We start from the raw sequence: 20,200 nt of genomic DNA, 5'->3' as shown, positions 1-20,200 counted from the left end.
GGCTCTGTTTCTTCCCACTCTCATTCCCTCTGCCCTACAGGAAATTTCTTCTCCTCTTAAGCAATTGGTCCTCAGATTCTCACCTCTGAGAATTTCTGGGGATGAAGGTTAGACAAGACTTAGTTTACTGGGTAATTGAGCAGCTCTGACAGAGGCAAATTTTTCTTGCCATGCCCAAAGGTAAGCTTTTATAAAAACAGGATAGGAAGAATTAGGGCTAAGTGGAGGAAGAGGTGACAGTAGACCAAAGAAGACAGACCTAGTGTGAGGGTTCTGGGGATCCTAAGCACTATGAAGACATTATTATTGGATAGTGATGGATCTATGATAACTTCTGCCAGTGAGGGACTTGGGGAACATTGTACAGTCAGTTGTACATGATCAGAGAGCTACTGCATGCACAGAAGCCCCAAACAGATGAAGAAGAGCTCTTCAAAGACGAATTCAGAGAGGTCTATTATCTCAACAATGTGTCAAAGAGGAGCAAATGGGAGCTGTCAAATCATGACACTGTTGAGTGGGAACGGCTTGGATCCTGAGGGCCACAGGGACTGTTTCTGGCTATGAAGATGCTGAGAGATGGGAAGACAGAGGCAAGAAGAAAGGCACCTCCACTGCTGCCCATTACAGTGTTCATGACTCAAATGTCTTCTTTGCATTTCCCTATTGCACCTGCCCCCCCCCTCCTGAACACACTCATTCTGCCTTTGGCTCCTCTTCACTGTCTTCTCTCTTCTTCTGGAGTGAATCGGGAGCTCTGAAGAAAGTGGAGCCTGGAGCTAGGAACCTATTAAAGGACACAGATGTCTCTAGTAATAGGTTTATTAAAATGTTTCTCCTACCTGGAAGTGTAAACAGAGTCCGTCAAGACATAAATACAAAACAGGACAGTGTTCAGCTGGACAAAGAAGAAATGAAGGTCTTCTGATGACTATGTCTGCCTGCTACAGTGTCCTCTAAGCAGCTGGTCAGACAAAGTTGAACATGCATCATTAGTATCCAATGGGGATGTTACATGGTGCTGACTATATCCTTGCAAGAAGCAAGTGGGCAGTGAAACCCCACCGAACCTCCACTCACCAAGCCCTAAATATTGATGAGAGTTGGATTGCTTTAGCCTAGATAAGGGTATATATCTTTTTCTAACTTGTCTGGCCAAAGGAGATGCCTTTAAAAAGATCCTTCAAACTGAAGGAGCACCTTTCTGAACAAATTCAGCATGCGAGCTAGCAACCCCAAGTGTACAAATTGCCAGGTGTCAATTCCTCTTTCAACCTGACCTTCCAAAGCAGCAGAGCAAAGGAAAAGGAAGCCAGGAGGCCCATCAGAGCTTGTCCCATATGAAGGGCTCTATGACTGTCGCATGCTGTTGAGAGCATGAGGACAGAGCCTTTGAGTGTTTTTCTCAGTGCCCTGATTCTGAGAGGTGCCAGGAGGGAGATAAGCAACAGGGAAAGTTCCTTCTCTTGGCCTTGGTCCTAGTCCTTGACCCTCAAGGCTCTCTCTGGCTAACACACCCAGCCCTAAGCTGCCCTCAAGACTCCAGTAGTTTTGTGAAGCTGTTTTTAGTGTGATAGAAGCCAGCTGCTTCTTTAAAAATCATCAAATCCCTAAATCTGGTAGTCATCCAAGCAGACTCCACTTAGATGGGTCCACTGAAGTTAAGATGCACCCACCAAGTCTCCCACGGGACTGTGAAAGAACTTGGTTCATTGAATATGATTTGCTAGGATGCTACTCTGAGCTGGGGACCATAGGGTCCTGGGATATAACATTATACCAGTCATGGTTCCTTCCCTCAGCTAGCAGATGGAGAGACAGGCAATAAAATAGGCAACAACTCCACTGAGTAATAAGGCATCCAATCTGGAGTGAGTGGGTAACTGAAAGATTGAGTGGATAAGTGGACAGATGGATGGATGGATGGATGGATGGATGGGTTACAGAGTATTGTGCTATCCTGGTCTGGGGATGAGAAAAGATAATAAGAGTAGGGGAGAAAGAGAGAAAGAATATTCAGGTTATGGGAGCCACTTCGGGATGTGCGGAAGAACGTTTTGTGAGATTTCCTGGGCTTGTTTATGGAGTGGGTGGGGAAAGCCTTGTAATGAACACTGTAAATCATGTCAACTAGCTTAGATATAGCCAAAGAAATGGGACTTTAAAACAAGCAGGAGAGGCTATGGTATGTTCAGGCATGCTGATGCTGTCACCCAGTGAGGGCATTTCAGTAAGACCTCTATCTCTGCTTCCTGGGATGAACAGAAAACACAACTCACGTAGCAATCTCAGGTTCAACCACGCAATCCACTCATGAAACCAAGTGGAGATGCTTTGAAAATATCCCTGTGTGCTCAGGGTGTGGGTAGATAATGTGTGTAAAACAAGGTCTCCTTTCCATCTCCCTCAGCCTCAAGAAACCTCACACTCTTTGCCTATGGGGACTCATGATGCACCATGGAAAAGATGCTTTGAAATGAGTAGTCAACACGATGAATGAGTACTTAAATAGAAGGGCCCAGGCCAGAGGCTTCAGGTAGCAAGCCAGGAGTTACTAGAAACTACTGAGCTCCCAGGCCCTGATCTTGAACTCTGCCAGCCTCATTCTTTCCAAAATGGGCTTACCTAATTCATTTTTATTCACTGACCACCCCAACAATCATTCTACGCAAAGATCCTTTGAACTCTTTCCTGGCCAAAGCCTCAGCCTGAAGCTCAGGCCCTAGGCCTGCCTTCTAGTCATGATGGTTTCTTGTTCCTGACAGAGGTGGTTGAGGAAGTGTACATGGTACATTGGACTTCAGAGGTGGGAAAGAAAAAGCATCCAAACTTCAAACTAGAGAATAAATAAGAGGAGCTGAATGGGAACTCCTGTATATTATATGATAAGAGGTCTCATTGCAGGAAATTCTACCTGGGCAAACTTATTTTGATGTCCCAACTCCAAGGCAAAGCTGGCCAGATTACCACGAAGTTTGTGAAGCAGTAGCTTCATTGGAGAGAATTTGCTAAAGCTGTACCATTACCTTGCCCATGTGCAAAGCCTCCTGGGAGAATTCATAAATGAAGCTCAACCTCCTGACCCTGGGAGCTGTCTTTATGAGCTGCTGGAGTTCTTTCAGTGGCTGTTATATTTCCTGATATCTACATCTTTCCTCAGAGTTTCCTAAGAAAGTTCAGGAGTCCTACCTCTCCCAAGCCCACAGAGCAGGGGACAAGGTTGGGGGAAAGCAGGCTCTTAATGGGAAGCTCATTCTACTATGTATAAGGCCCAGGGCCTGACTACAGGAGGCCTGTACTACCTAAGTGTCTAAATGCTCATAAATACAGTCAGCAAACCTAATAAAGTATGCCCACCACCCCCCTTGCCAAACATGTTTTCGTGGCGATCTAAAAGTCAGCTTTGAATTCAGAATCTCGGGCCCATCTAAGCTCTAAGACACAACATGACAGTGGGTGAGAATCTGCCCCAAGATTTTGGCTCCTCTCTTTGCTTTCCATCTGTCACCATCTAACACTGTGATGGGCTCTACACATTAGACACATGGATACCTCAGCCTGATCATGCAAGCTCTACCCAGATGGCCTACCTGAGACATGGTTTGCTGAGGGAAAAACAGATCCACTGAGGAACCATTGACCCCAGAAGGGGGCCTGAGAACCATTTTTGACAGAGATTTCTGGTATCCCAAGGGCCCTGGAGTGGTCTGGAGGTGTGGTTTCCAGGGAGTGACCTCTTGACCCCACAGATTTCTCATTCCCCAAAATTGCTAGAAAAGGCCTGGGGCAGGGATCCCTTTTGCCCACTGATAAGCATGGTTCCATAGTCAGGAACCAGAACTGAACTCACTGTGCCCCAGCCATGTTCTGGTCTGAATGTTTAAGGAAAACTATGTACTGCCTTCCCAAGGGCTACCTCCTATGTTCCTCCATCTTCCTAGACTAGCCTCCAAGGCTCTGGGGGCCTCTCTTCATTCTCAAATGTCTGAGGTCCTTTCAAAGCCCCCAGTTAACAAACTCCCTCCCCATTGTCCCCTAAATGTACATAGCTAGGTCCCTGCAGCACCATAGCTCCAGGTACAAGTACAGTCAAGGTTTCCCAGATTTAACCTGGGCATGAAGGGATTGGCTAGGTGAACGAGGTTAGATCCTAAGAATGAGAAAAGCACCCATCCAAAGCACTGAGAACCCAAAACCCCAAAGTTTAGGGCCACGGTTGAGGTTGTACAGAAAGGTGTGTGTTTTTTCTTGTCATTTACGACTCTGATGATGGACTCACCTTGCCCGCTCTTCCCTTTCTCTTACACCTTACCTACTAAAGGAGGAGTTCTTGCTTGGTAAGTGGATATAATCCGCAAAGACATGAGAGAATTTATTAAAAGCCACTCCAGATCCTTAGCTACCTCCCACAAGGGGAAAAGGACACGCACAAATACCTGTAGAGATTTTTTGTTTGTTTGTTTGTTTGTTTTTAGTCAGACTATTTGACTTTACATTTATTTTGCCCCTCTCCTTTCTTTGCCCCTGTAGTTGAAAACTGCTCACATGTCAGTTTGTCAGTTTGCGGCCTTGACTTTATTTTTTTAAGAAAAAAAGAAACTTTCATCTTTATTTCTTTTACCCATGTGACATTTGTTCGGGTTCTATTTAGGCAACTCTTTCTTTAAAAAAAAAACAGAGAGAGAGAGAGAGATTCAATAATTGAGGATTTGGTTGAAGTATAAAATTTTGCCTTTATCTCCTTTTACGTTTTTAGTTTCTGAGATATGATTTTTGAGGCCCATAGTCCCTTTTCTTTTCTTCCCCTTCCCCCTTCCTTTATTTTTATTATTGTTTGAGGTTAAGGGTGTCTACACCCCTCCCCTTTCTATTGAGTTGTATCTTTTGTTTGAGTTTATTCATTAGAAATTAAATTTTGTATAATTTCCTTTTACTTTTGTTTAATCTAAATCGCATGCTTTTTTCTCTGCATGATATCTAAATCTTCCAGTTATTCTAGCAGGGGGTAATAAAAAAAATCTCCTATTTCTGTGGTATTCTTTCAGGAATTTGTGCTTTTGTTTTTTGGCGTCTCTTCTTCCCTCTCTCTCTTTGCTTTCGTTACAGTGCATCATGACGGTTAACATTCTTGGTTACTTAAACACAGCCTGGAGCTCAGCCATGTCCGACGGGTCTTTTTGCTTTCAGATCACTGGGTCTGGGTCTGCCGCTGACCTCTTTAGCAAAACAGCCAGCCCGCTCACCACCACCTCGCGAGGGCGCTCCCAGGAGTACGACTCAGGCAATGACACGTCCTCACCGCCCTCCACACAAACCATCTCAGCCAGGTCTCGGGGCCAGGAGAAGGGCAGCCCTGGTGGGGGTCTGAGCAAGAGCCGGGACCTCAACAGCGGCAACACCTCCGATTCAGGGAACTCCTTCACCACCTCCTCACCCCAGAACAAGGGAGTCGCTTTGGAGAATGTCTCTCCCACCAGCAGGAACAGGAAGTCAAGGTCAGTGTATTTAGGGGTGGAAGGGCCCTGGCCTTAGCATCACCTCCTAGGAGCTCATCACAGCTCCCTACCTTTCCCAAGAGTCTTTTATTCGCAAAGGACAAGATAGTTCAAATCCAGAGACACTAGATTCAGGTACAGCTAGACCCAGGAGCTCAAAATATATTAATAGGACTCTACACCTTTCTTCTCTCCTCCCTCACTCTGTTCACTTTATTCTCAAGCAGACTCTCTGAGAGTATTGACAGAAAGACCAAAAAGTTAACATTCTGTTTAGCCAGTCAATGGAAAAATGCCCCTTTTGCCCAAATTTTGGTAAAATACCTAAACAGGTACTTACATGCTTCTCTTGGCCCAGCTTAGGTCATTTGCTCACCCTCAGACCAATCTCTCTGACCCAGTGGATTCTCTGCCCAGGGCTAGAACGTGCCACATGGCTACCACTGCAACTAAGGAGGACAGCCTTCCCAGAGCCTCTCCATGAAAAGATAAAGTGTTGCTATCAGTAGATATGTAGGCAGGCAGCAAAAATATCAGTTTTACCAAGAATCTCAAGGGAAGTGTAGCATTAATTTTATTTAAGTCACTGTCACTTCAAAACATACCATGTTATTTACCCAAATAATGTGAAAAGATACCCACACCAAAAAGAAAATCTGCGTATATATGTTTATAGCAGCTTTATCCATAATTGCCAAAATTGAAAGCAACCAAGAAATCTCCAGGTGAATAGATAAAGCTATGATATAAGAGACAGTAGAATATTAGTCAGCATTGAAAAAGAATATGCTATTGGGGTTGGAGAGATGGCTCAGGGGTTAAGAGCATTGGCTGCTCTTGCAGAGGACCCAGGTTTGCTTCCCAGCACCTTCATGGTGGCTAACAACTATCCATAGTGCTAGTTCCAGGGGAATTCGACCTCTTCTGACCTTTGCGGGCATTGTAGGACATGGGTACACTTACATATATGCCAGCAAAACACTCATACACATTAAAAATAAAAAATAATAAATAAAATATTAAAAAGGAATGTGCTATCACATCATTAAAAAGACATGGTGAAATCTTAAATACATACTACTGTGTGAAAATGCTGCTCACTGCATGACTACAGTTGTATGAAGTCATGGAAAAGAAAAAATGATGGAGAAACTGAAAAGTTGAATGGTTGCCAGGGGCTGAGGGAAGGAGGATGACAGAACAGAGCACTGTGTTAGTTACATTTCTGTTGCTGTGATAAAAGACCATGACCAAGGCAACTTATAGAAGGCTATTGCACTTATGGTTCCAGAGGGAGAGTCCATGGTGGTGGGGCATGGTGGCAAGAGGTGGCCAGAGCAAAAAGTAGAGATTTCACATCTTCAAACATTCACACACAAAGTAAAGAGATGGCAAGCTGGAATTACAGCAAGGCTGTGAACTCTCAAAGCCCACCCCTAATGATGTACTTCCTCCAGCAAGGTCACACCTCCAAAAGCTTCCATGACCTTCCCCAAGAAGCACCAACAACCAGGGATCATACATCAAGTATTCAAATACTTGAGCCAATGGAGGACATTTCTCATTCAAATGTCTCACCACCACAAGCACAGAGGATACTTAGGGCTATGAAATTATACTATATGACACAACAGTGATGGATGCATTTGTCTTAGAGGGTATGACACTGAGTCGACCCTAACAGAAGCTGTGGGCTTAGGGTGAGGATGTGAGGTGTTGGTTCGTCAGTACTAACACAGGTACCACTCTGGAAAGGGATGCTGGCTCTGGAGAATGAGGGACTGGAGGGCAGGAGCACACAGAAATTCCCTGCTGCTTTCTACTTAGCTATACTGTGAAATTATGCTCTAAAAATAAAGTCCATTCATGAAAAACACATAGATATCACAGCACAATTTTAGTGAAAGGCTTTTTGTTGTTGTTGTTCAGTTCCAGGCTTACTACGTGTATTTTTACTTCAGGAAACATAAAATACATTTGCTTATGAGCCTATTGCAATTCCATCATTTCATCACCAACATACCCTCTTACTCAAAGAAATCACCTCAAATGGGGGCTGAGGAGACAGCTCAGTGGTTGATGTGCTTGCTAAGTAAGCAATGTAAACACTCCAGGTAGGAGTGGTGGCCCACTTGTAATTCTAGCCTCAGAAGGCAGAGACAGGGATGCCCAGAACAAGCTGGCTAGCAAGACTAGCCTTATGGATAAGCTCGAGGTTTGAGAGGCTCTGCCTCAAAGAATAAGATGATGAGCGACTGGGGAAGATCCTTGACATCAGCCTGGGACCTCCACATGTGCAAGCCTGCTTGTACTCAAACAGAAACATACAACCACATGCATATACACATTCACACATACCACACACTCATGTATACATGAAAAGAATTTGGAAAAAAAAGAAACCACAGCAAAATGCTAGCCACTAAGAGCACTCTCATAGAATGGCTGTTAAAATTCACTGGCCACCAGGGTGTTTGTTTTTGTTTTTTTGGTTTGTTTGTAATTTCCTCAGCCTATGATGTCTAGAAGAGGCAATGTCCCACTGTTACAGGGTAGCTCCTTTTAATCTCTTTTTATAATGTATATGTATATACTTTAAGAGGCTTCTATAGTGGTAGGTTTCCATATGACTTTTTCTAAAGGTCATCCTAAGGAAATCATAGTGACTGATGACTGCTGGGAGGGGCAGCAACAGACTGTTTCAAGGATGGGGCTCTTGGTTAGCCAAGTTCCCATGGATGGACCCACACTGAAGGACATTTTGGGACACTAATTAGACTCTGTAGGCCTTATATAATATACATGCATGCATATATATATAATAGACTACATTATATTGGTCAGGAGGCAATAAGGGGCTCTGTGGATAGGGGAGGGGATCTAACTGCCATCAAAATATATTGTATATGAATCACAAAAATGTAATTAAAAATTTTAAGAAGGAAAAAAATCCTGGCCACTTAGACTGCACCATCCATTACTTACCCCTGGATTTCTGACCAGACACAGTCTCTGTGTCAGCACTCATCTTGGTACTGGGGGTATAAAAATGTCATGGTCCATCTTCTGAAGCATTCATAATTTGCTGGGCAGATGCACAGTGGAAAGGCTTTACCAGGGGTTTTCCTCTTGCTGAGATGCAAGTCTGCTTTTGTTCCAAGTGCCCAAGATTTCCAAAATACAGCCACACAGAGCCCAAGCACTGAAGCAGTTAACAGCTTCTTCAAGGACAGAGCACCCTTTGTCTCCAACACATACCCGGCCTCAGCCCTGGTCAAACAGCTTGGCATCTACATGTAGCCCTGGCCTCTGTTTGCCTGCTTTGGGACATCCCTGTCCTGAGCTCACACCCAAGTTTGGCTGCAAGCCAGAGTTGGGTCAGTGCAAATGTCAGCCTCTCAGAACAGGCAGTGAGGTTCCCAGATGGGAGAGGGAGGCCACATGTCTACTAACACACTACAGTGCTGTGATTCAGGGGGGAAAAAGAGAGATAGAGAGAAAATCAGCAGTAATAACAATGAAAAAAGTGATCATTCATGTTTACTAAGCCAGACAACATGCTAGAGACTATTAAAATGCTTCTCATGAATAACTGTCCTCAGTTCCTATTAACACCTTTACAGGATGGGCCCTTTTACAACTTTTTTGTAAACTGATGGGACAACTGAAGCACCAGCTCATTAAAAAAAATTCAGTTAATAAGTAGCCATATCAGCATTCAAATACAGACCTCTTTCTAAAACTAGATCTCAAGTCCAAGAGATATAGAGCCATTACCTGCTTAGTTTGATCTACATGGACAGACAAACTAAATAACTTAGAACTGTCTTCCACTTTGAAATGTAAATGATGGTGAACTCCATGGGCATTTATGTTCTGCCAGCTATGGACAGAGGGATCAATAAATATGGGCTAAGTGGGAGAGACATGAGCTGTAAATCAAGGGGACCTCAGATACCACAGGCAAGGAATTTGAGAGGTGAAAGAGACATGGGTTTGAGGCTGGACAGATTAAAGTTTGGGATTCTGGGTGACCTTAAGCAAGTAACTAGCCCTTCTGAACCTTCTCTGTAAATTGGCCATAATGATAGAACCAGATTCATAATTTATTGAAGTTCAGGGAAATGAAACTTATGAAATGCCCAGAACATAGAGAGATTCAAACTATTCATCCCACAGCTATGTATGGATGACTTGGGATAATGTGTATCAGACCACGTGCATGGGATACAGTGTCCAAAGGGCATGTGTCCTTTCCCCAGTGAATTCAGCGTCCAGGGAAGAAGACACATACAATTGTGAGATAAAAAGTGCTAGTAGCTTGGTGTGGTGGTGCACGCCTCTAATCCTATCTCTTGGGAGGCAGAGGCAGGCATATCTTTGTGAGTTCGAGGCCAGCCTGGTCAACATAATGAATTCCAGGACAGCTGGGGCTACAGGAGACCGTGTCTCAAAAAGACAAAAAAAAAAAAAAAAAAAAAAAAAAAAAAAAAAAAAATTTAAGTGGGTTAAAAAAAAAAAAAAAAAAAAAAAAAAAAAAAAAAAAAAAAAAGTGCTATGTAGCTGGGTATAGTGGTACACACGCCTTTAATCTCAGCACTCAGCGCTTTGGAGGCCAAGGTGGGCAAATCTCACTGTGAGATCAAGGCCAGCCTGGAATGGTCTACATATCAAATTCCATGCCAGCTGGGGCTACATAGTGAGACCTTATCTCAAAAAATCCAACCAACATGTTGGGGAACTCAGGCAGGAAAGTGTATGACAACACACAGAGAAGCCCCCAACCCAAAGTGGAGGTAAAGAGACTGTCTGGAAAGACTTCTTATAAAAAAAAAAAAGTGGGGACAAGTTAAGCCATAACCATGGGTAGGAGTGGCCAGGTGGTGAGGAGAGAGAAAAGGGATACAGATGCCCACATGTTCTAAAGCCTGGAGACAAGAGATGGAATTGGGATGTTCTATTTGAGAGAAAAGGAAAGGCCTTTTAGAGCTGTGGTCAAGAGTCAAGACTAGAGAGGTGAGCAGGGGCCAAGCCATAATGAATATTGAACTCCATATTAATGTAATTTGAACTTGACTCTTGGCCTGATCCAAATGAACATGTCTTTACAAGGAACCCCAAAAGAGCTCAGATGGCCCTAGACAGGATGAGAATGCAAAACAAAGATTCTTGTCCTCTGGCTGATCATGAGCAAGTTCCGATCCCTACTGGGTGGGAGGGGGTGTCTCAATTCCTCCATCTGAAAAAGGGCTACATCAAAGTTGCTCAGACTTAACCAAAGCAAAGGCCACCTTCTTGATTTTTACTATATCCATGCACTAGTTTGTTTATTGTAATCAACTCACATGTTCTATAAGGAAATGTCTTGTGCTTTCTGAAAAGGAAAATTAGTAGCTCTGATCTTAAATAGAAGGCACCTGTGAAAATGCAAATGATTAAAATAGTGTATTTAATTTTGGTTAGTTACAGCTCAAGGCTGAGTCCAAGACCTGCTCCTTTATCTTTGGGAGATTACAAAGTGTTAGAGAGGTGTTAAAAGCCCAGGAGCATCCAGCCAGGGCTTTCTCATTAATGTAATCAGAAGTCTGACAAGGACCAGAAAGGGGGTGGGGCTGGATCTCTCACCATATGATTCAATTTATTTACCATTGTGCCCATAGTGACCTCTGGAATGCTCTAAAGTGGCCCCTGTGATGTGGTATGTGTCCCACACCTGGGGGATGCTGAACTGGGCTGTCCATCTACTTGTAGGATCTTTTCTATCTCTGCTCTTCCAACTTCTGTCAGCAGGCAATTCTTCCCAGAAAGGGGAAGGAAGGGGGGTTTGGGGAAAACACTTCATCCTAGGTGAAGGTGGCAGAGTATCAAGTCCAGGTGCCCCCAGTGTAGGGGGCAGTTGGGTGGTAACAGATGTTCTTCCTCCTGCAGAAGATTTCAATCGCCATGTCTGGAATGTGCTGAGGTGAAGAAGTCTAGTTGGGTCCCATCCACAGCCCAGAGCTCCCCAATGAAAGAGTGCTCCAGGAGCTCCTCCTACACCAGCACTCGATCCTCCAGTCACTCTTCCCACTCCCCAAACCCTAGGGCCTCCCCCAGGTACACCCGAAGCCGGTCCACCTCCTCTGAAAAAAGGTAAGTGTCTTTGTTCTTCCTCTGCTGTATGTCTCTCTTTAGCAGAGAGTTTATGGTAAACGGAGACACCTGTCTTCCCCACCCATAGGGAAGAGGAGTCAGACTTGACTTTGACCTGTTCCATCCATTACTACTGATGGTCTTGGGAAACTCAGTTAACCTCTCTGAGTTCTAGTTTCCCTGTCTGAAAAATAAAAAAGAATAAGGACTTGTTGCTCAATGGCCCAATGTATCATCCATAAGACGAAAGCACTTAGACCTACACTTAGAACATAATGAATAGTCATTACTGTTGTTGGCATGGGGATGAGATCATGAGTATCAATTAACTTCTGCTGTATAAAAAGTATCCTAGGCTGGAGGGATAGCACAGCCATTAAAGGCTAAGGCTAACAACTAAAAAGTATCCTTTAACTTAGCACCTTTAAAACAAAATGCGTTTGCTTAGTTGCAGTGATTCTGTGGATCAGTGACTTGGGCTGGGCTCAGCAGGCTGGTGGTTCTTCTGCTCTCCCTAGGCTCCCTTGTGTGTTTTTGATCCAATGGTAGGTTGTCTGGGGACTGGGAATTAAAGCCATCCAATGATTAGTCATCTCTGAAAACAGTAGTGTACAAGGCTTCCTTAGTCCTCAGCTTAGAAGTGACATGGCATCCCTTCTACTACTCTGTTGGCTTTAGTAAGTCAGAAGACCATTCCAAAAGACCATTCCTCTTCTTAGTAGGAGGAGCTGCAAAGTTATATTTCAGGGGTTATACAAGGTAAAGGGAAAAAAATTACAGCTGCTTTGTATTACAACCCCCAATTTTAATAACCATTGGTAACTGTTTGGTTATCTTATATGAAATAATGATAGATGAATGTACAGACATGAGATCTCAGGAATCAGAATAGCCCATCTAGTCTAACCAACCCACCGCCTCCTTGAGTCCAGCTTCTCTCTTCAAACAAAAATTCCCAACAGCAGGCTGACTAGTCCTCTTCTACAACCATATGATCATAACATGGTTGCTTACTTAGTTTTTTTTTTTTTTCATTTCAAGAATAGCTCTTAACTCTTTCTTATAAGATTTCCCAATGCACACTTAAAGAACAAATTGGCAGAACACCACTTTTCCAGGAGCCTTGGCTGAATATAGACTCAGGGCATTGAGACTGTATAAGCTATTCCTTCCCCATAATGTTCTCTAAAACTGGGAGTCATTGGCAGTGAAGGAAGACTAGGCATGAACATCAGGACTAGTAGTTCAGATACATCATAAAAAGTAGCGTCTTCCTCCTTATCCACAGGGGATACATTCCAAGATCCCCAAGGGATGCCTGCAACCACAGGTAGCACTAAATCTTTTAATGACATCATCCATCTTCCTTCATAACTAAGCACCTGTGTTGCACTGCGATGGGAACTTTTTAAGCTTGAAGTGTGGCAGTAAAACCAGCATGAACCCCTTCCTCCTTTTTTCACAGCTTCAGGGAGACATGCATTCTTACCAAATCATAGCATACTCAACATCGGATTTTTTTATTATTATTATTGAATTAGAGTGCTTAGTCTCTCACTTAGTGGAAGCACTTTATAGTTCCTTTCCCACATGTTTGAGTTGCCAGCCTTATTACTCTTATGCTTGTGGGCTGTTTTTAAGTAAGTGGGATTTATTTGCACATAAGCACAATACTGTGGTGATGGATCTGATAGTGAGAAGTCCACAGTGACTCACAGGCAAGTAGCACACACAGCATGGATATCCTAAACAAAGGGAGATCCATTTCCTGGGTAGGATGGAACAGGACAGCAAGAGTTCTAAACATACTACTTAGAATGGAGTGTCATGTAAAACTTATGAATTTCTTATCTCTGGAATTTCCCACTTTTTAATATTTTCAGTCTATGGATGACCATGATAAATGAAACCACGAAGAAGCAAAACCATGGGTGGGTGGAAGAGGTAGCTGCCATAATCTACAGAAGTCAAGAGAACTTTGTAGGCAGATACACTTGGATTTGTGTGTAGACCAGCTGTGTGATCCTGATCAAATTATGCCACCTCTCTGTGCCTTTGTTTCTCCACCTATGAGATGATATGAACAGTAGTACTTATCCTTAGGATATGTTGAGTATTAAGTGAGGTAACGAAAGAAGTATCAGTTCAATGCCTGGCACCCAATAAAGTGCACAATAGTCATAGTTAACGTTTCCAGTGTGCCGGCAAAGTGATGTACTCAAATTGATCCATTTGATTTACAACGTTATAGGATTACTACTACTATTACATCATTTTACAGATGAGAAAACAGAAACCTAGAGAAGTAAAATCACCTGCCCAAGACCACATAGATAAAAAGAAGTCAGTATAATTAGTACTCAATAGCAGGAAGCTGTCCATAGTACTATTAATCCCCCCAAAGAGAAGGGGGTTTTATTCTCTGGTTAAGGGGCGGATTCCATTATTAGGCTTGAGGAAAGAAAAAGGGCACCACCTGGGGACCAAAGGAACAGAGCGTTAGCCGTCTGCACCCATCCAGCAGGCTCCTTAGGGTCTACTACCTCCTCCACAGGTCCTACTCCCGCTCTCCCAGCTATTCTTCCAAGTCTGGCAAAAGGAGCCCGCCTAGCAGAAGCTCTCGATCCCGTCGCAGTCCTAGCTACTCTCGCTACAGCCCCAGCAGGTATGGGCTCCACCCCCAGGATAGGTCCCGCCTCCTAGGCCACGCCTCTTTGCAAAATTCCCCATTTCTGACCCCACCTCTGAGTGCCAATCTCCCAGACCCGGCTGTTTTCACTGCAGCGGTAGGGATGTGTAGTTCTTGCAATTCTTTTTGTCTAAGCAAGAGTGGCAACAAGGCCCAAATACACCCTTTCTCCTAATGTCCTTGCACATCCCAATGCACGGCCTCCTGGCTCACTTGTTGCTACTTTTCACCCCTCCCACTTAGCCACACCCCGGGCCCTTTTGACATGCACCTCCTCACCCTTTAATGCCTGCGCCTCTGCAATGTACTACCCCTCAAAGGCTGCCACTCTTGCGCACGCCCAACTTATTCCACCGTGCTCACTCAAGCGGATTCCTCCCACCACCGATCATCTTTTCTTCTCTGCCTTCCTTGGGGCCCCTGCAGACTCCAGGGGTGACAGGGACAGGTAAGAGTCTGACAGGCTCACACAGAAAAGCCAGCCCAATCACAGCTGCCTAGTAACCCCCACCCTGCCACTGCACCCCTTCAGGGAGCGGGACCCCAAGTACAATGAGAAGGAATCACAGCCTCGGGAGCGGGAGCGAACACGCGGGAGGCGTAGGTCCTACTCTCCCATGAGGAAGCGCAGGAGAGACTCCCCGAGCCACCTGGAGGCCAGGAGGATAACAAGGTAAGGCCTAGAGCACCGCACATGTGCCCACCTTCACCCTCCTTCCACTCCCAAGCACTCCCATTCGAGCCTTGGACACTCCTCAAGTCTCTCTGGGGTTGAGACTGCAGGATTATGGGGGCTCAAGAATGCCCTTTCCAAACCCTAACAGGATGATTTTGGTTCAAAGCCTTCCCTAGAGGTGAGTCACATCAAGCCTCCAACTGGGCCAGCCTGAAGGTGGGCAGGGACCTTGGCTGGGCCTATTGTGTGTGGGCAGGATAGAGACCTGAGACCAATATGAGGACTAGGGTGTGGCCTAGGAGGTGTCCTAGAGACTGGGGCCCCAGCTGGAATTAATGAGCTAAGAGGAGTGGGATAGAGGCAAAAGAAGAAAGCAGGTCAGGAATGGGGCCTCAGGCCACCACAGGGCGAGGTCATTGGCCTGGTGGTAAAGCCCTGGTGCAGAGGGGATAGTCATTTACCTTAGACAGCCTGCTCAGACAGCAGCTTAAAACAGACTTGTCTGTGATTCTACCTTGAACCAAGTAGAGAAAGGGCAAATAAGATTAATCCAGTGCCCAGGGGCTTAAATGGAGCCGTGGTGGGTAAAGGGGATATCACTGGATTTGGAGTTAAAACCTGATTATGCTGCTTCCCAGGGAAACTGAAATGTCTCTTCACCTCCCTAAGGCTGTTTCTCACTCATGAAACATCAGAAGACATTAATTCCCAGGAGTTTCATGTGGACAAGATGAAAGGGGACACAAAGATGTGAACTTGCTTTGTAAACTTAATGTGGACACTATGTGCCACTGTTATTGACTGAATGGTCAGAATAGGTAGACCAGGTGACCTGTAATAGCTAAGGTCTCTGGAGAAAAAAGCTGTGGCAGAGAGATCTGACTCTCTCAGGAGCAATGAATTCCTCAGGTCTTGAAGGCTGGGAGAAGGGCAAATCATTGCCCCCAAACTGAGATATCTTTCCAAGCATCACCACTCACCCCAGGGACCCACAGGGGAGCAGGGATCCTGGAGGTCCAACGTAGTCTTCCTGGAGAGGGCAAGGAGGCAGAGTAAGGACAGGGAGCCCAGGCAAGATGATAAATGGTGTCCCCTTCTCAGCTATTCTGTAGAACTCTTCCTGACATCCGGTCATCTATCAGTATCTTTCTCACGTTCACCTTTGCTACTGATTAACTGATAGAAGGTATACATTTTCTTTAAATGGATGTGCCCTTTTTCAGAACCCCTCTACACATATTTCAAAAAGAACTTGATACAGTAAATGGAAAATCAGCCTCTCCTGCCTAGAAATAGAACCCTCTAGAAATGGAAGTTTCTAGTACAAGTTTTTAAAAATAGCAAAACAAAATGCCATTTAAAGTGTGGATGCTGGACTCTAAGCCCAGGCCTCCTTTGTTAATTTTTTTTAAGTGACATTATCAGTGTTCAAGCTATGTCAATACAAAGTCAGAGTTCTCTTTGATGTTCTCAGAATTACCAGAGAAGTACAGACAGGACTTTGTGGTTTTGTTGGGAGTTGTGGATAATTTTGCTTTGAAGGGACTGGGGAATGGAAGGGCATGGCTTTCCCTGGGGATAGGACTGGCACTCCCTGGGTTGAGGCTGGCCTCATGCCTCCTCTTTGGTCTCCGCAGTGCCCGGAAACGCCCCATCCCCTACTACAGACCCAGCCCCTCCTCATCCAGCAGCCTCAGCAGCACCTCTTCCTGGCACAGCAGCAGCAGCAGCCGCTCTGCCAGCCGTAGCTACTCCCGGGGCCTGAGTCCCAGCAGGAGCCGGAGCCGGAGCAGAAGCCGGACCCGCAGTAGCAGCAGCTCCAGCTCCCGCAGCCCCAGCCTGGGCTCTCGGAGCCGCAGTGGGAGTCGGAGTCGGAGCTACAGCTCAACAGAAAGCTATGCCAGCACAAGGCGCTAGACAAAGGCCTTCCTTTGAGCCACTGCCCACCACGAGGACCCTCTGTACTCGGTCAACCTTCCTTACTACTGACCCTCCCCATTTTCTCCCTGGAGACAGACTTGAAGGGTTCCTGGCCCCTGTTCTTTTCACTTTCTTGGGGAGGAGTTGCTAGGAGCCTCTACCAGCACTATCCTGGGGCGGATGGAGAGCCACCTTCTCTTCAGCAGAAGACACCTCAAGGTTTGGTGAAAAGCAATGCTCCACGTCTCAAAAGTTTGAGCCTGGCTAAGACATCTGGAGACAGCTCTGCTCTGCTCACCACCTGTTCACAGGATGTGAACTGAAAGCCAAGGTTAATTCATGCCACTTACCCTCATTCTCCGTTCAATTTCATGGCTGTACCTTTATGGACCCCAGTGTTGGGAAGAGGTCAGAGAGGAGACCAAGGGTGGTTGAAGTCTAAGATAAGAGGTCAGAACTTTTACCTCCTCAGATAGGCAAAGGCTGAGTAGCTCCTGAGTCCCGTTGAAGAGAGGTTAGACAAGAGAAGGTGAATGCTAGAGCTGGTGGTAGGTGTCTGGGAAAGATTGGAGGTGGGTCCTCATAGGAGTAAAAAGGCAGTGCTCCCCCGCCCCCAGTATCTGTGCAGTTAGGGAAGGGAGCCTGGGAGACTCCAGCTTCATAACGCCCATATATGGCTTTTACAAAATACTGTACACAAGGGCCCTGTGACCCCACAGGGAAGGAGACAGTGGGGACAGTGGAACAGTTAGTACAGCTGGAGCTTCAGCCTTCCTTCCCAAATTTGCCTCAGCCCCAGTAGCTGGCACCAGTTTAATTCCACGGGACCATCTGCTGAACAGGCCCCAGTGCCATGGCCAACAGCCAGTCCGCAGTGCCAGCCAGTCTGCCCTTGCTCTCCGGTTGGCGCCTACCTGCCCCCTCCCCACTGCCCAGACTGCCACACCCTGGATTCTACCCAGGGTGGCCTGGCACCCACCCTCCCTCCCTTTACACTGGACTGCCCTCCTTTCCTCTCAGGAATTTGCCAAGCAGAGGCTCAGTAGCTCATGGTTATGTGAAAAGACCCCTGTACAGAGCCTGTGGGTGAGGAAATAAGTATTCCCTTTCTCCTGCTCCTGCAAGTTTCTGAGTTTCTTGTCAGCTTAGGAAAAACCAGCCTTTATTTCTGCCCTCACCCTACCTTCCCTCTGCCCAGGGCTGGGTGTCAAGGGCAAGCTGTCCTCTGACACACAAATACCACCAGATGATACTTTGTCGGCAGAAGACACTGGGAACGGACAGGAGAGGGAGACGGTCCTTAAAATAAACGCTTGGGTATCCCCTCACCAGCTGCCTGGCTTTCCGGAGCCTTGTGGGTGTCACGTCTGTGGTGGCAACAGCTGAGCAGGCCAGCACATGGAGAGAAAGAGGCTTTTTCCCAGAAGCTCTGTAGAGGCAAGGACATTGTTTATCCCTCTCTCCCCAAGGAAAACATTTGGGGGAAAAATCCCATCTTAGAAGCAGGGATCTCTCCGTGCCACTCTTTCCCATCCTATTAGCCCAGGGGGCAGGTGAGCATCATGAATGATCTTCATTCATCAGGCAAGAGGCAGTAGCTGCCCTGGCCTTCCCACCAATGGCTTCTGGCCCAAAACAAAGCCCCGCCCACCAAGACTCATGGTATGAGTCTATGAGACTATGCTGTCACCACAGAAGGCCAGATGGCAGGTGCCTGGCATGGGGCTAACTGCCCTAGGAGGGCATGTACAGCAACTGTAAATAACCCTCATTCCACCCAGGAAGCCAACCTGGCCTCATCTCCCTCATGGAGAAAAAGGCTTCCAGGAGCCACCAAGCCTCCTCAGCAGGACAGCTTGTGAGACGCAAGGGGGCCTCCCATGCAGATGCAGGCTCTTCATTCAAACCACTGTAGGGGACCATTTTGCCTGGGGCTCCTAGCAAACTTTTTATTTATTTTATTTATTTATTATTTATGTGATGCACTGTCTTTCTTACCATTAGCAGTATTTATTTATTTATTTATTTATACAGAGAGATTGTATGTGTGTGAACATGTATGTGTTTGGAAGTAGAGGGATCTTTTAAATTATTTTGTGCATCTCTTTTTTAAAATCCTGTTTCTATGTTTGTGATTAGAGAGACCAGAGGCATGGCCATGTTGGTCTTTTCCCTGAGTACTCTAAGCCCAGAACATCTAGGAGTTGACCCAAAAGTACTTGAGAACCAAGGTTCATTATTCAGCCTGACAACAGTGAGGTTCAGGCTTGTGCTCCAACCCCCTGCACACCAGCTGCCCCACTGAGGTATCACAAAGATGGAGTCAGCCACAGAGCTTATAAGCTAAGAGGCAGAGTAGACACAGTGATATTGCAGCCTAAATCCAGGGCTGGAGTCTGAGGTTGGCATGTAAAGTAAAGCTATACAGCTCAAAAATTTCTGTAAAAGGCCCTTTGGCAGGCACCTACTTGGAATCAGAAGTGCCATGCCTTGACCGACTAACTAGTGTTCAGTGGTGTGCTTGGTGGAGTAGTTACCTTGTGCGTGGGGGCCCAAGGTGAATGAGAGTAGTTTAATACAGCATGGCTCTTGGAGTTGACAAGATATGATATAGGTTTGACTGATGCTCATACCAGGAGAGTAAGGTAGGAACAGGCCATCCCAACATGCTCATCTTAATGTCACTCAAAGGCACAGATGAGTGATGGGATTGTCCACTCCCTCCTCTGAGTATTGGTTTCATATTAGTTACAACTGCTTCTATTCCAGGTATCTAAACCCCCTGTCTTGTAAGATTCAAAAGCTTCCCTGTTTGGTCTGTGGTGATTGCATGCTGCTTTATAATGAGGACATCAACATCAACGATCCTGAGAGAAACCCATTTCCTTTTGAGGAAAAGCAAACCTCCTTTGGCTGTGATCACTAGCTATTCCATCGGGGAGAGCACCTACTTCTGAAATTAGAACATAAAGATAGGACAGCCAGATGTTCCCCCAAAAGGTCACTTTTTGGCCCAGTTTGGAAACCAGGATCTGAAGACCTTTATCAGCCCTGCCTTTCTAACCAACTGGCAGTGACTGACTTCTGGCTGCTGGCTATAAAGAGCTCTTACCCTTTCCAAAGTCACTCTATACAGGCTTGCAGTTGCAGCTTTCCTGGTCCAGTTTTGTATTTGGTGAAACTTTTAGATGCCTAGTTAAAGTTTACAGAAGGCTGTATAGATACTCTAGAGTTTCTTTCTTTCTCTTTCTTTCTTTCTTTCTTTCTTTCTTTCTTTCTTTCTCTCCT

The 20,200-nt window shown here is 45.6% G+C and overlaps 1 protein-coding gene across 2 annotated transcripts in view; it reads left to right on the top strand.

Moving 5' to 3' along the window:
• Srrm4 (serine/arginine repetitive matrix 4) overlaps positions 1–17,286 on the top strand; it is a 163,116-nt gene extending 145,830 nt beyond the window's left edge. Inside the window, exons 8-13 of one of the 2 annotated variants that reach the window (XM_008824422.2) lie at positions 4,322–4,337; positions 5,188–5,495; positions 11,424–11,627; positions 14,182–14,292; positions 14,849–14,989; positions 16,630–17,286. In XM_008824422.2, the coding sequence (XP_008822644.1) occupies positions 4,322–4,337; positions 5,188–5,495; positions 11,424–11,627; positions 14,182–14,292; positions 14,849–14,989; positions 16,630–16,909 (1,060 nt within the window). In that variant the 3' untranslated portion in view covers positions 16,910–17,286. The remainder of the gene's footprint in view (positions 1–4,321; positions 4,338–5,187; positions 5,496–11,423; positions 11,628–14,181; positions 14,293–14,848; positions 14,990–16,629) is intronic. The other variant, XM_008824421.2, reaches the window with a different exon arrangement.
• Positions 17,287–20,200: the final 2,914 nt, after the last annotated feature.

This window comes from Nannospalax galili, unplaced genomic scaffold (genome assembly GCF_000622305.1).
Source record: "Nannospalax galili isolate Female #2095 unplaced genomic scaffold, S.galili_v1.0 scaffold769, whole genome shotgun sequence".
Taxonomy (NCBI): domain Eukaryota; kingdom Metazoa; phylum Chordata; class Mammalia; order Rodentia; family Spalacidae; genus Nannospalax; species Nannospalax galili.
This window is presented reverse-complemented; position numbering and strand designations above follow the sequence as displayed.